At 42.7% G+C, this 14,940-nt stretch overlaps 1 protein-coding gene across 15 annotated transcripts in view; it reads right to left on the bottom strand.

Moving 5' to 3' along the window:
- The window catches only part of CAMTA1 (calmodulin binding transcription activator 1), an 892,953-nt gene that overhangs the window by 844,479 nt on the left and 33,534 nt on the right, over window positions 1-14,940 (bottom strand). For 14 of the 15 annotated variants that reach the window (XM_067718873.1, XM_067718851.1, XM_067718840.1 and 11 more), the window contains one exon: window positions 14,701-14,819. In XM_067718873.1, the coding sequence (XP_067574974.1) occupies window positions 14,701-14,819 (119 nt within the window). Of the gene's footprint in view, window positions 1-14,700; window positions 14,820-14,940 lie in introns of those variants that run through there. The other variant, XM_067718905.1, reaches the window with a different exon arrangement.

Below are 14,940 nucleotides of genomic sequence, written 5' to 3'. Positions count from 1 at the left end.
CTGGCTCCCCCACCCCGCTCCACTCAGGGCTTATCTCCTCCCTTCTCCATCCATCTTTTGCCCCAGAGTGATCTCATCCGGTCTAGCAGCCCTCCAATTTATGTCTCCAGACAGGACCTCACTCAGGCTTCGAGACAGTGGCCCACTCAGCACAGCCACTTCAGTGTCTAAGAGACATCTCCAGTCGATACAGCCCGGGAGAGCACTCGTGACCCACCCCCGCCACGCCCCCTTCGGCCTCCTTTGTCTCAGCTATGAACACCAGCACCAGTGCGGTAGCTGAGTCCGCAAACGAGGAACCTGTCTTGATCTCTCCTCCCCCACCCCCCATATCCAATCCCATGAGTCCTGACACCTCTGCCTCCAAAAGACACCCCACTTTTCACCTTCTCCACTGCTTCCATCGTCTCTTCCCAAGATCGCCAATTACTGCAACAGCCTCTAACTGGCCTCTCTGCTTCCCCGTCAGTCACAGAGCAGCCAGAGAACAGCTTTGAAAATAAAGAATCCACATTATGCCTATCACCTCCTGATAGTTCAGCCTCTGATGACTTCCTGTTACTCGTAAAATTCCAAGTCTTTGTGCCTACAAAGCACTTCAGGATCCAGCCCCTGCCTACCCTGCCGATCACCTTCCCGATGTCCACTCTGCTCCAGCCACAATGTTGCCTATATTGTTCCTCAAGCCAAATGCATTCCTGCCTCAGGGCATTTGCACTTCTATTCCCTCTGCCTAAAATGTTCCCCTAGATCCTCAAGCAGCCCTCCTTCATCATTCGGATCTCCGCTCAAATGCCTCTAACAAAGGCCTTCCACAACCAACCCACCTCACGTGCTCACACCTCAGTATTCTGTTCTGTTTTCTTCTTAGCACTCTCTGAAATTCTTATCTACTTACTTGCTCATGTGCCGTCTTCCCTTCTAAACTATGAGCTGCACGACAACAGGAGCCTCGTCTGTCTGGGATCCTTAGCACCCTCAACCAGTGCCTGGCACATCTTAGCCCTCACAACTGTTGCCGAAGGCATGAATGAAGGCATGAAACCCAACGGAGCACCAGCAGGCTGAGGTCAATAAACACGATGCTGTGGCCCACTGTCCAAAAGGCCCAAGATATACGCAACATATTAGGAGAAAAGCCAGGCTACCAAACTACATGTATAGTAAACCCATTTTGAGTTAACAAATAATAAAATATATGCCCGCATCAGCGCAGGAAAATGTCTGAAGAGACTTACATCAGAAAGTCAACTGTTCCTCTCTGATGGCAGGCTTCGGGGTGACCTGGCCATCTTTCAACCTGGGCTGCACTGTGTGAAGTCGGGGTGGGGAAAGTCCTCCCTCCCCCAAGGCTTCCTGCCTTGCTTCCGGCCTCACCCTCACTCACCCTGACGCAGAGAACCGTGGGGTCTGAGACAAAGAAGTGAGCGTGCTGCCTCAATCCTCCCTCCTGTGACGGAGGGAAGCTGGAAGCTGCTCGCGTGCAGGAAGCACACATTCCCACCCTCTCCTCCAGGTCTCAAGTTCTTCAGGGGCAGCTCCCCTAGATCTGTTTGGCGACACCAATGACTATCACTAAGCCGGGCTGTCGCACTCAGGGATGACGTATTAGCAGCACACTTGAGTACAGACCTAAACAGTATCTGTTGTTGGATTCTTCACGCACTCGTTCATTTAAGGAACAGTCACTGAACACCCAGTAGGTGCCCCTAAGTTAATTCTAAGCTCTTGGGATCCATCAGTGAACAGAGCACATGAGGATTTCTGTCCACCAGGACCTGACAGCCTAGCAGGGGCAGCCACACAATACACAATAAAAAGAAGTAAATTATACGCTATATTAGATGATGATCAATGCTGATTCCAAAACACTTATGTCTCACTATCCTCATTTATGAAATAAAAGATACATAATCACCACACAGCAGGTTCTCTGAATTGCCTGAGGAATGGATTGTTAAAAATTACTGGGAAATGCTTAAATACAGAGTCTTGATTGATAATAATTAAAGCATTTAACAAAAATGATTCTTAAATGATTAGAGTTAGGAAGTCTAAATTTTGCTCAACAGCACAAAAATAAAATAAAACTGTAAAATGCACATTAACAACTGGTCTTCTGATGCCGGGAAAGGGGAGCCTGTCACCACATAGTTTAAAGACATGTCAGGAAAAATGGGAAATGACTACACGCTGACCTCGATTTCACAGATCCTGCTTAATCCGAAGCTATTTTAATGTATCCTTCCTCAGAAATGGGAAGCAGATGACATTTTCGCTTTCTTTCAATTCTTTCTAAACTTGTATTTAAGTGTTTTTTCCCCTTCTCTTTCTGAAAAGGCAGCCTTTTGCAGCCTTTCCTAAATAAGAACCCCAGGTAACATCGGAAAGCCTCCCTCTCGGCAGCCTCTCTGTCCCCCCACACAGCGCACTAAGAGGGTGTGACCTCTCAACACTTTGTCCTTGACCTTCTGTGTTGAGACTTTCCCCCTTCCCAACAGTGATACCCACTGACCTCTTTAAAAGAGAACTATTGGGCTTCCCTGGTGACGCAGTGGTTGCGAGTCCACCTGCCGATGCAGGGGACACGGGTTCGTGCCCCGGTCCAGGAAGATCCCACATGCTGTGGAGCGGCTGGGCCCGTGAGCCATGGCCGCTGAGCCTGCGCGTCTGGAGCCTGTGCTCCGCAACGGGAGAGGCCACAGCAGTGAGAGGCCCGCGTACCGCAAAAAAAAAAAAAAAAAAAAAAAGAGTAGACCCAGCTCTCTGCAACTAGAGAAAGCCCACGTGCAGCAATGAAGACCCAACGCAGACAAAAACAAATAAAATTTTTTTAAATAAATAAATTTATAAAAAACAAAAAAAAGATGCTCCACATGTCACCAAGGAAATGCAAATTAAGACAACAATGAGATACCACTATGCACCTATTAGAATGGCCAAAATCCAGAATACGGACAACACCAAACGTTGGTAAGGATGCGGAGCAGAAAGAACTCTCATTCATTGCTGGTGGGAACACAAAACAGTACAGCCACTTTGGAAGACAGTTTTGGCAGTTTCTTACTAAACTAAACATAGTCTTACCATACGATCCAGCAATTGCACTCTTTGATATTTACCCGAAGGAGTTGGAAACTTATGTCTATGCAAAATCCTGAACATGAATGTTTATATCAGCTTTATTCATAATTGCCAAAACCTGGAAGCAACCAAGATGTCCTTCAGCAGGTGAATGGATAAATAAACTGCAGTTCACCCAAACAATGGAGTATTATTTAGCGCTAAAAAGAAATGAGCTACCAAGCCATAAAAGGACAGGGAGGAACCTTAAGTGCATATTACTAAGTGCAAGAAACCAATCTGAAAAGGTTACGTGCTGTATGATTCCAACTCTCTGACATTCTGGACAAGGCAAAACCGTGGAGACAACAGAGAGATCAGCAGTTGCCAGGGGCTGGGGGGATAAACTGGCAGAGCACAGAGGATTGTTACGGCAGTAAAACTAATCAAATCATTGTGTGAAACTAATCTAATCATTGTATGAAACTACACTGATGGATGCACGTCATTATACATTTGTCCAAACCCACAGAATGTGCAACACCAAGAGTGAATCGTAATGTAAACTATGGACTCTGGATGATGATGACATGTCGACAACGTAAGTTCACTGACTGTAGAAAGGTACCACTCCAGTGGGGGATGCTGACAGTGGGAGAGAGTGCACAAATGAGGGGGCAGGGGGCGTGTGGGAACTCTCTGTACCCTCCCCTCAATTTTGCTGTGAACCTTAAACCACTCTAAAACTTAAATCTTAATAATAAAAAACAGCAAAAAATAGAAGGCGTGGCCTGGGTTCAAGGGTTTCGGCTGTGACTATACCTGGAGCCCAGCCCCTCAGGCACCTGCTCACTTTAACTTCAGGCTCAGGTGGCTCTAGTTTCCAGCCCAGGTCAAGCTACTTTTCAGCTTCCTGGTTTCTTGGACACAGGAACCTTTCCCTTTTTTCCATCAACTCCTTTGGAATCCCAGTAAAGTGAATTCAGCGCTAAATGAAGCTTGCCTCGGAATTCCACCTTGGTTCTACCGCAGCTGCCCGACCCGGACGCGCACACACACCCACTAAACCCTGTTCAATTCCCCAGAGCTGGAGCTTCTCCCACTTTCCACATTTCTCCCCAAATGTAAACAGCAGGTTCTTTAAATGTTACATTTATTTCAACTCTACACTCTTCACCAGACCAGAGAACACACAACCACTGAAGCGTATGAGAAAGCTCCATGAAATCCACACATCCTGCCCGGAAAATTCTCCCTAACAGAGAAAACACTCTCCCAAACACACACTTATCTTTCATCACATTCACCCCAGCCCATCTGTGGTTTCTCATCCATCTAGAAAGGAATTCTTTTTGCACTTTTTCTTTTTTCCCCCAGGCTTCTAAAAAGCATTAAAACTAGAAAACAGGTTATTTTTTTAGGAACTTCTTTTAAAATCTCCAACAGAATTTCATAATCACCAAGACAACATAATTTATCATTAGAAACATTTGGTAGGTAGTATTAAAAAGACTGGAAGGTGGTAGACAAGTAGGTAGATGCTGTCAGCTTTAGGGTTCGGCTGTTTTCAGCTATCTGGGCCAAATGGAGATGGAAGGAGGGGATGGGGTGGAGATTATCCTTCATGCTCCTTCTTAAAAAAAAAAGTCACAAAAATTGGAATATGCCTCCACATACCCCTACCACTGCCACCCATACTTTAAAAAGGGCTCCCTATATTACTTTAGGTAAATACCCCAAAAATAACTGCATTTCCTGACTTCTAGGCACATGAGACATGAGAAAAAGACTCTAGAAAGCATAACTACATCCCATATAGCCAACGCACACTGACATATACCTGAGTGGTTGAGGGGTAGCAAAGCTGAGACTAAAGCCAAGTGAAGTTGCTCAGAATACATGTCGGGGAGGCTGGGAGTCCTCATCTTGATGAGTTTCACCTGGAACACGTTAGACACGCCCATTCTCAGGCCCCACCCCAGACCTACTAGGGCAGAAACGCTGGGGTGGAGCCCAGCAATCTGGGTGCTAACAAGCCCTCCAGGTAATTCTGACGCCAGCTCGGCAAGAAAATCACTAAGCTAAAGAATGCTGGGCTTCCCTGGTGGCCCAGTGGTTAAGAATCCGCCTGCCAATATAGCGGACACACATTCGAGCCCTGGTCCGGGAAGATCCCACATGCCACGGAGCAACTAAGCCCGTGCACCACAACTACTGAGCCCGCGCTCTAGAGCCCATGAGCCACAACTACTGAAGCCCGCACTCCTAGAGCCGTGCTCCTCAAGAAGAGAAGCCACTGCAATGAGAAGCCCGTGCACCGCGACAAAGAGTAACCCCCGCTCGCGGCAACTAGAGAAAGCCCGCGCACAGCAACGAAGACCCAACACAGCCACAAAAATAAATAAATTTAAAAAAAAATTTTTTTTTTAAGAATGCCAGCCTTTCCAGGTGTTCTTCCCTCTTCTGTCTCAGCTGACGTTTCAGTGGGGCTCAGCTTCTCCTCATGGGAGTCACCACCACCAAAATCTCCCAACATTACTGAAAGCAGTGGGCTCTTTTATCCCCACACAGCCCATCGATAAAGAGTCCACAGAATATACAGTTTTAATGCAACTGAAAACTCTACAAGCCCCTACCATCCAACTTAAAAAACGTGGGCCCAAAATGCATCCGCATTTGCACCTTAACATTTTAGAAAACAGTGTCAGGAGACTGCGCTATACGTTAAGACCTGGGTAAAAGCACAAACCCTTCAGTTGTCAACCCCAGTGCTAGACGGGTATGAAAACTTGGAGAAGATACCGAAGAAGAACAGGCAGCGCCCTGAAGAGAGGCTGGCTGCCCCTTGAAGGTGCCGACTCCACCAAGGCCAGAGGGACAGAAAACCCCCCGAGGGTGATGAAAATGTTGTGGAATTAGATGGTGGTGATGGGCGCACCACTTTGTGTACATACTACAGACCACTGAATTGTACACCTTAAACATAAAAATAAATGAAAGGATGATTAAGAGTTGTTTTTTTTTTTTAAGGCCAGAAACTATCAAACTCTTAGAGGAAAACATAGGCAGAACACTCTGTGACATAAATCACAGCAAGATCCTTTTTGACCTACCTCCTAGAGAAATGGAAATAAAAATAAACAAATGGGACCTAATGAAACTTCAAAGCTTTTGCACAGCAAAGGAAACCATAAACAAGACCAAAAGACAACCCTCAGAATGGGAGAAAATATTGGCAAATGAAGCAACTGACAAAGGATTAATTTCCAAAATTTACAAGCAGCTCATGCAGCTCAATAACAAAAAAACAAACAACCCAATCCAAAAATGGGCAGAAGACCTACATAGACATTTCTCCAAAGAAGATATACAGACTGCCAACAAACACATGAAAGAATGCTCAACATCATTAATCATTAGAGAAATGCAAATGAAAACTACAATGAGATATCATCTCACACCAGTCAGAATGGCCATCATCAAAAAATCTAGAAACAATAAATGCTGGAGAGGGTGTGGAGAAAAGGGAACACTCCTGCCCTGCTGGTGGGAATGTGAATTGGTACAGCCACTATGGAGAACAGTATGGAGGTTCCTTAAAAAACTACAAATAGAACTACCATACGACCCAGCAATCCCACTACTGAGCATATACCCTGAGAAAAGCATAATTCAAAAAGAGTCATGTACCAAAATGTTCATTGCAGCTCTATTTACAATAGCCCGGAGATGGAAACAACCTAAGTGTCCATCATCGGATGAATGGATAAAGAAGATGTGGCACATATATACAATGGAATATTACTCAGCCATAAAAAGAAACGAAATTGAGCTATTTGTAATGAGGTGGATAGACCTAGAGTCTGTCATACAGAGTGAAGTAAGTCAGAATGAGAAAGACAAATACCATATGCTAACACATATATATGGAATTAAAAAAAAAATGTCATGAAGAACCTAGGGGTAAGACAGGAATAAAGACACAAACCTACTAGAGAACAGACTTGAGGATATGGGGAGGGGGAAGGGTGAGCTGTGACAAAGCGAGAGAGGGGCATGGACATATATACACTACCAAACATAAGGTAGATAGCTAGTGGGAAGCAGCCGCATAGCACAGGGAGATCAGCTCGGTGCTTTGTGACCGCCTGGAGGGGTGGGATAGGGAGGGTGGGAGGGAGGGAGACACAAGGGGGAAGAGATATGGGAACATATGTATATGTATAACTGATTCACTTTGTTATAAAGCAGAAACTAACACACCATTGTAAAGCAATTATACCCCAATAAAGATGTTTAAAAAAAAAAAAAGTAAACTCCCAGGCTGGCACTCTCAAACAACTCTGGAAGCAACAGTGATCTAGCCTCCAAAACTGGAGAGCTGGGCTTAAGACAAATCTTTAAAGGTCTCAAAGCATAACCTCACACGACCACCAAAGACACAAAAGAGGCTTAGCAGGTATCATACCTAACACTCAGCTGACTGGGGGCAGAGCCAAGACTATACCTGTTTCTAACCTGCCAACTCTGTACCCTTTCCAAAACATCAGTGATCCTTGGGTTCACTAAGAAAGTTTTCATTCCACATCTTAATTCACAATCTGAAAAAGTAAAACCTATAACAAATATATTCTAACACGCGAATTCATTGCTCAAGTCTATGGTTTGCAATTACAGTGGCAGGGGTAGTGTCATTTAAGTTGTTCTTGAACTGATGAGAAAAACCAGAAGTGAACTTAAGACTAAATGATATATTTGCGCCAAGGCCTAATGACAGACTTAGAGAAAGGCTTGCTGAGCAAAAAGCTGTTTATGACTAGTTCAGTGGGGGAGGGGCAGGATAACTGCAGGGCACACAGTAGTGCCACGTGCCAAATTCAAAAGAACCTGCCTAAGAACAGTCAGGGTTATATTCATGTTGCAAGAGCCAATTCAGTTTGGGCAAAACATCATCCGTTGCATTGAACTAATGTTCTTAATATAAATGTTATTAGTTTTGTGGTTTCTTTTATGTAATGTATATATCTATTTGAGTTTTATATTCACAGAAGAATTCTAAGAATTAAGAAATTTATCCTGAGTTTTTTGTGTTTTTCCATATTTCATTCATCCAGCAAATATTTACTGAACACTGAGTATGGGCCAAATATTCTTCTATGTGCTACATTTTGAAGTAATATAATAAAAATAGTTTAGGTCAAACTGTGCTGGGTCTACAGAAATGTTCTTCCTTTAAATAAGGATTTCTTTAACATCTTATTCAAATTTTATAAACACTACCCCACTCTCTGCAGGTAATAAGATCTGCTTCTTTTACTGCTCCTCAGAGCCAAACCCCATCCGTATTGATCTCTCTTCTCCTGTCTCCCCTCACTGACATGGAAGGACGTGCTGCCTCCAGCTTTCCAATGCACCCTCTGCTGCTACCTTTGCTACCACCAACGCCCAGGTGACGCAGGCTGTCTGACAAACAGGACTGTGCTCATTTGGATCTCAGTATCCATTTACCTCACTTCATACTAAGTTAAACAGAGGAATTATGGTTAATCCAACTGCTACAAAATTAACATTTAATTACAAATTTGGTACCATATATAAAAATCAAACGCTTTCACTCTTAAAACCTGGCTCTGGACTTCCCTGGTGGCGCAGTGGTTGAGAGTCCGCCTGCCGATGCAGGGGACACGGGTTCGTGCCTCGGTCTGGGAAGATCCCACATGCAGCAGAGCGGCTGGGCCCGTGAGCCATGGCCGCTGAGCCTGCGCGTCCGGAGCCTGTGCTCCGCAACAGGAGAGGCCACAACAGTGAGAGGCCCGCGTACGGGGGGAAGAAAAAAAAAAAAAAACCTGGCTCTGTGTATTGTGGGTCATGTGTGCATTTTCCTTTTTGTGATTTAACCAGAAAAGCCCTGCCTGGCCTCAGAGATGACCTGGGACCAGTCAAACCCTTAACACTGGAGCTTCCTTGGTGGCACAGTGGTTAAGAATCCGCCTGCCAATGCAGGGGATATGGGTTCGAGCCCTGGTCCAGGAAGATCCCACATGCCGCGGAGCAACTAAGCCCATGTGCCACAACTACTGAGCCTGTGCTCTAGAGCCCACGAGCCACAACTACTGAGGCTGCATGCCATAACTACTGAAGCCCGTGCACCTAGAGCCTGTGCTCTGCACGCAACAAGAGAAGCCACTGCAATGAGAAGCCCATGCACCGCAACAAAGAGTAGCCCCCGCTCACCCCAACTAGAGAAAGCCCGCGCACAGCAACGAAGACCCAATGCAGCCAAAAGTAAATAAATTAAATTTTAAAAAACCCTTAACACTGCCAAACTATCTCACTCACCTTTATAATCAGAGTATAAAAATACTTTTCAGCTTAGCTCACATCTTGGAAATTTAAAGAGTCTTAAATGATCCCCCCAAAATATGGGTCTATGTTTCAAAAAGATAATATGTAAATATACTAGTAAAACCAATCAATGAAAAAATTACAGCCCTAAATCTACGACTTTATAAGTTATACAGACAAAAATACAAAAATACTCAAGAATATATGCCTATACAAAAAAATGATTTTAAAACGTTTTTAAAGTAATGTGGCTTCTTGTTGTTAAAACAAAATAACCAAAATGAAATATAATTTAACAATTTTCAAAGTCATAAAGTCCATTTTTCTTACTTGAATATAAAAAGTTGAGGGAAAAAAGTATTCAGGACTTAAAAGGGTACTTCTCTCCCTTTGAAAAGCATTATACTCAAGGAGTTTTTCTTCTTCAGCTTCTCTGGTATGGCTGAGAATGCATCAGTCTATATGTGTACTGCTCCCTCGACAGACATTTTTACCATTAAAAAAATGCATTTAACATGAAAATCTCTGAAGCTATCACTAACTACAAACCTGTGCTGCAACTTTCTTTAAGATCAATACAAGTTAGAATTCTTTTTTGTTTGCTTGCTCTGGAGAAACTTTGTATTAGCGGAAAAACAAACAAAAGAAAGAGCATTAATAGTTCAAAAATAGCAGCACACAAAAATGATCTGAACATAGGTAAGGAGAACATTTTCATTATAAAAGGTTCATGGTGCTGCATTAGTTTGGCTTTGGAAGAATGCCATTTGAAATCCAGATCCAGCAAGTGGGGAATGCAGTAGTTACATTTTAAGTCAAACAGCTAATTAATGACTAAACAGAAGGAATTTCAGTCTGGACAACATATATGGAGTACTAATATGTGTAATTATGAAGTAGTCATTTGTGTAATCAGAAAGCTGCATTAGCATAATTATTTCTGGCTCTGGGCTTTAAAAATATTAACTTAAAATGCAGAAAATTGTAATAGTTCACCTAATGAAGGTGTGAATACCAAACTGATTATGAAATAAGAGTTGGTTCTTTAACAAATGTGCTCTGTGTTTAATACATTCTTTCTCTCCTGCCCAGGATATAAAAATCAAGCCTATCAACCCTCCAGTTGTGCACAGGTACAAAATTTCTATTTTTTAATATATTTTCTTCCTCACCCAGAGCCCACATGTGAATATTCATTATTAAGAATCAAAACTCCTTCCCTAAGAAATGAGTGTTTGCTACTTTTTTTTTTAATCCTCAGAAAAAAATACATTAAGTTTACGTATAATACTGGAAAATGCAAAGTGAAAAAAGAAGCAAATGAATAAAAACAAAAGGATTAGAAGTCACTAAACAGCACGAGATCTTGGGAAAGTCTTATTTGAAATCGTTCTTCGGGACAGAACTGTAGAAAAGTATGGACTCCAAAATCAGGCTATAGGCTTGGACTTCCAAGGCCACCACTTTCAGGTACTTTAACATCTCTGTGGCTCAAGTTTCCTCATCTATATTGTAAGAATAATCACAAAACCTACCTCATAGTATTAGTTCAAGGAGTAAATGTGATTATTCACAGAAAGAACTCAACAGTGCCTAGCATAACAGTAGATGGTCAATAAATGTTCGCTGCCATAATGACCATCATCACCATCTCCATATTGTTTTCAGAACCTGGGAAAAGAGTGTTTATGGCTGAGAAAGCATAATCTAAAATTGATTTCTTTTTAGATACAACAGTTATTTTGCAATTGCAAATAACATTCAAGAAAGGCAGGAGATCTTACTTATTCCAGTGAGTTAGAAAAGGTTAAAAGTGCTTAAGTAGGCCCTAAAATCGGTCTTATCTTCTAAGAGTCTTCCTCTTCAGTGACTTTCAGCTTTACCAAATTTGCATGTGAACCCACAATACTAATCTTATATTAACTCTTTTTAATCCGAACCTAAATTCTAGAATGGATCTGCCAGGTACGCTAATGTGGTTAAGGGTTATGCGTCTTTAATTCAAAGCCTAGACGACACACAGTAGAATGAATGTTCCCAAGAATTAATCAGCAACGTAGAAGAAATGAAGCTCAGACAGAGAGAGACAGGCCCTGTCTAGTGCGCTACCTTGACCGAATTATTTCACCACTTTCTACCCACACTCCCTCATCTGCAAAAGGAAACATTACACACCTTGCAATATCATTAGAAGGCTCAGAACTAACGATACACAGCACCCAGTCACCAGCAGGGAGCAGGTGCTGATACGCGGCGACACGTGAAAGGGCACCATCTCACCCTCCCTCTCTCAATGGATGCACACGCACAGTATACACGGTGGGTTTTCTCAAGTAACCGCAGATGCTACAACACAGGTCTGAGGAAAGGGCTGTCTCAAAAGTACAGAGGAGTCAAATTATACCCAGGAACTCAACTGTATACACCCATCAGAGAGAGAGAGAACACGGGTGACAGAGAAAGATGACAGCTGACATCTCATACAGGCAACCCCGGCCGCCAGTCTACTTGGCGAACAGATGCTGTGCAGAGAGTGAGATGGAAAACACCCACATCGGCTGTGCTCGCAACTGCGCTGGTGCCACATGCCCCTCCCAGTGCGAGTGCCTGGTCCCAGGAAGTGGGATCAACAGGAATGTAGTTTCTGTACAACACAGCTCCTAAGCAGCAGCCTACTCCTTCACGGGGTCCTCCGCCAGAACACAGCAAGCTACCCCAACCCCAGGGGGAGGGCGGGCCCTTCGCAAAGCGGGGTGGCTACACTCTACTCCCTGAACCACTGAAGATTCCACGGGCAATGCTGCCCGAACGTGACTGACTCCGCCTTACCCGGGGTCACAAAGTCCCACTGCGACACAGCCCCTTCAGGGCTCAGTGGCGACATTAAGGATGGCAGGCTGAAAGACATGGGAAAATGCCAAACCCAGCCAGGTCAGAGAAACAAGTACTTTCACAGGAGTACTAATTGTTTTGTTTCTATTATCCGAGCCAGTAAAAAAAAAAAAAATGACATGTCACCATCACCACGTAACACCCTACAGAATTAAAAACTCCTGCTGCCACTCCAAGATTCCTGTTTTTCTCCTAAAGCCAAAAATCAACAAGAAAAAAAAGCCAAAGTCCTCCACACAGAAATATGGGCCAGCCTTTGAATTCAGTTCTGTCGTAGGAGTTTTGTCGGTTTTCAGCAGGGAGATCACCAAAAGCACAACCGATGGCAAGGGAAGAGGGCGTGTGCCTTGGCCCCTGCCAGCCGAGGCCCCCTGCCACGCCCCCGCCTTCCACAGGAGCACACGCTCTTCTACCCACATTTCAGCAGCAGTGACAGCTCGTGCAACCACCCCACATTTCTCAGCCCCCAGTCTCACGCTGCACCGGTCGGAAGGGGGTGCAGTCTCCCCTCTTAGGACTTGAACTGAAACCACACTGGGACCTAAACCAGCGGTCTCCGAGGGGCTAGGTGTACTGGGTCCTAGAAGAAAATGCGGAACGACTTCTTATCTGCCTCTTAATTTTGTCCTCTATAAAAATTCCTTATTGGGTGTTTCACAATGTATCTAAAATATCAGTAAGGTGGAACACGTAAATAATTCAGAGGTAAACAAATGTGTGAAAGTTGGAGGGCTGTGCTCAAAAGTTCCAGAAACTTTTGAAACCACTCAGCTAAAGAATCTACCGACTAACTTCTGACACCGTTGCCTACAGCTTCGTAAGACTCTTAAGACCACTAACTTCAATGCACTAAGCAATTGCTGGTTTCAAATGTAATTTCAAGTCATAATTAAAATAAATTGCCAATTACATAAAAAGATAATACTGAAAAAATTATGTTTTGTTACATTTATAAAAAAACTGGAACTAATGTATAATAACATAGTATCAAATCCTGTTTCAGGGATTACTAAGAAACTTACTGAGTTCTTTAATATTTCATGACCTAGTTTTGACTTACTGAATGGCTCCCAAATTGTACTATTTTGCTGACAGAGTAATGATCTACGATTAGGACTAATTTTCAGCACCTTTACTTTGTTTTCATGTCTAAAATGTTTGAAACAGTTAATAGATGACTGATTAAAACAACAGGCCTCCAAACTAGCTGTTTGTCAAAACAAAAGTATTCTGTCTGAGGGGGGAAATATAATTTATTCAAATAATCAAAATACGCATACCTTAAAAGAAGTTTAAAATCAGTTGAGACAAGGTAACAAAACTATGAGATTCTAGTGAGTATTTAACTCTGTAAACTAGGATAAGTGAAGAGACTTTCACATAACCTCATAACTCAAAACAAAAGCACTGTAAGTCAAGAATTTGAGAAAACGATTTTTTAAAAATAAGGGTAAATAGGCAGCACTATTTTCTTCTTGTATCTTAATAAAACTGAGTGCCCAATACAGGGCAGGGTGTTATATTTATAATTTAACTTGGAAGTACTGATAAATGTTGAACCAGCAACACGAATTGATTGAGACCAACTTTGCAAAACCAATAACCCCAGCCATTTGAATTAAAGGAATAGAATTCCCAGCATGATGGACACAGACCCAATTCTCATCACCACACTAAATGGGTATTACCCTAAATTGAAATAGTCAGATTTCAAAATAAAAAAGATGACAAAGCAATCCACCCCTAATATTGAGACTTCCAGATTAAGATTTACCAAAAAAGGAAACATCATCCAACAAAATAAACTCTGATTCACTCTACTTCATCAATCTTCCTTCTAACTGAATGTCAGATCAACAACCTACTATACAGCCTTCATTCTTAATACAAATTCCTATCGTTAAGGTAAACCAGTTAATTCTCCATGCAAACTTTCTTCATCAGAGAGGACAAGAGCTATTTTGCTAATAAGAACCCTGCCCTTCCAAATTCTACAGAAACTTCACATTGTCAAGACACGGCACATTCTGTAGAATACTGGAGCTGTACCCTTATCAATTCATGACAACGTAAGAACTAAGGTTTAACTGAGATGCAAACAGAGTCAACCACCAAATGCAACACACCAAAATGCAAGAAAACACAAAGACAGAAGAAACTCATGCTACCTTAGTAAGTCAGCGTGCACATTTGATAGTTTGCAACACAAGCCAAGCAGATCAGAGATAGGTCAAAAAACATGTTGGTTTCTGTCAAATCCAAATTAAGTATTCTTCTCATTTACAATTTCCTAGTTCAATATTTTGAATTTAAAGCTAATATAAAGTAGTACTATGCAAAATGACCTAGCGAGTTTGCCCTTAAAAAATATTGTACCCCTAAAAATAGAAATTTATCTACCTCATTAGTGTTCCAACGGTGCCTCTCTTTGGGTAAACTTGAACATTTCGGCAGACATTCAAGCAGCTTTTTCGGTAAAAAGATTTTTACATGACTACTATTGCTGTTCCCATGATCATCTATAAAGAAGAAAACAATAAATTCAGAGAAGATCATAGAGAAAATCTCCTGTTAAGTACACTGGCAAGGTCAGAAACAGCAGCTGAGTTTTAGTCACTGGGAGACCAAGAGCATTATTCC

This window comes from Pseudorca crassidens, chromosome 2 (assembly GCF_039906515.1).
Source record: "Pseudorca crassidens isolate mPseCra1 chromosome 2, mPseCra1.hap1, whole genome shotgun sequence".
Lineage (NCBI taxonomy): Eukaryota > Metazoa > Chordata > Mammalia > Artiodactyla > Delphinidae > Pseudorca > Pseudorca crassidens.
Note: the sequence above shows the minus strand (reverse complement) of the source record. Positions and strands in the feature narration are given on the sequence as shown.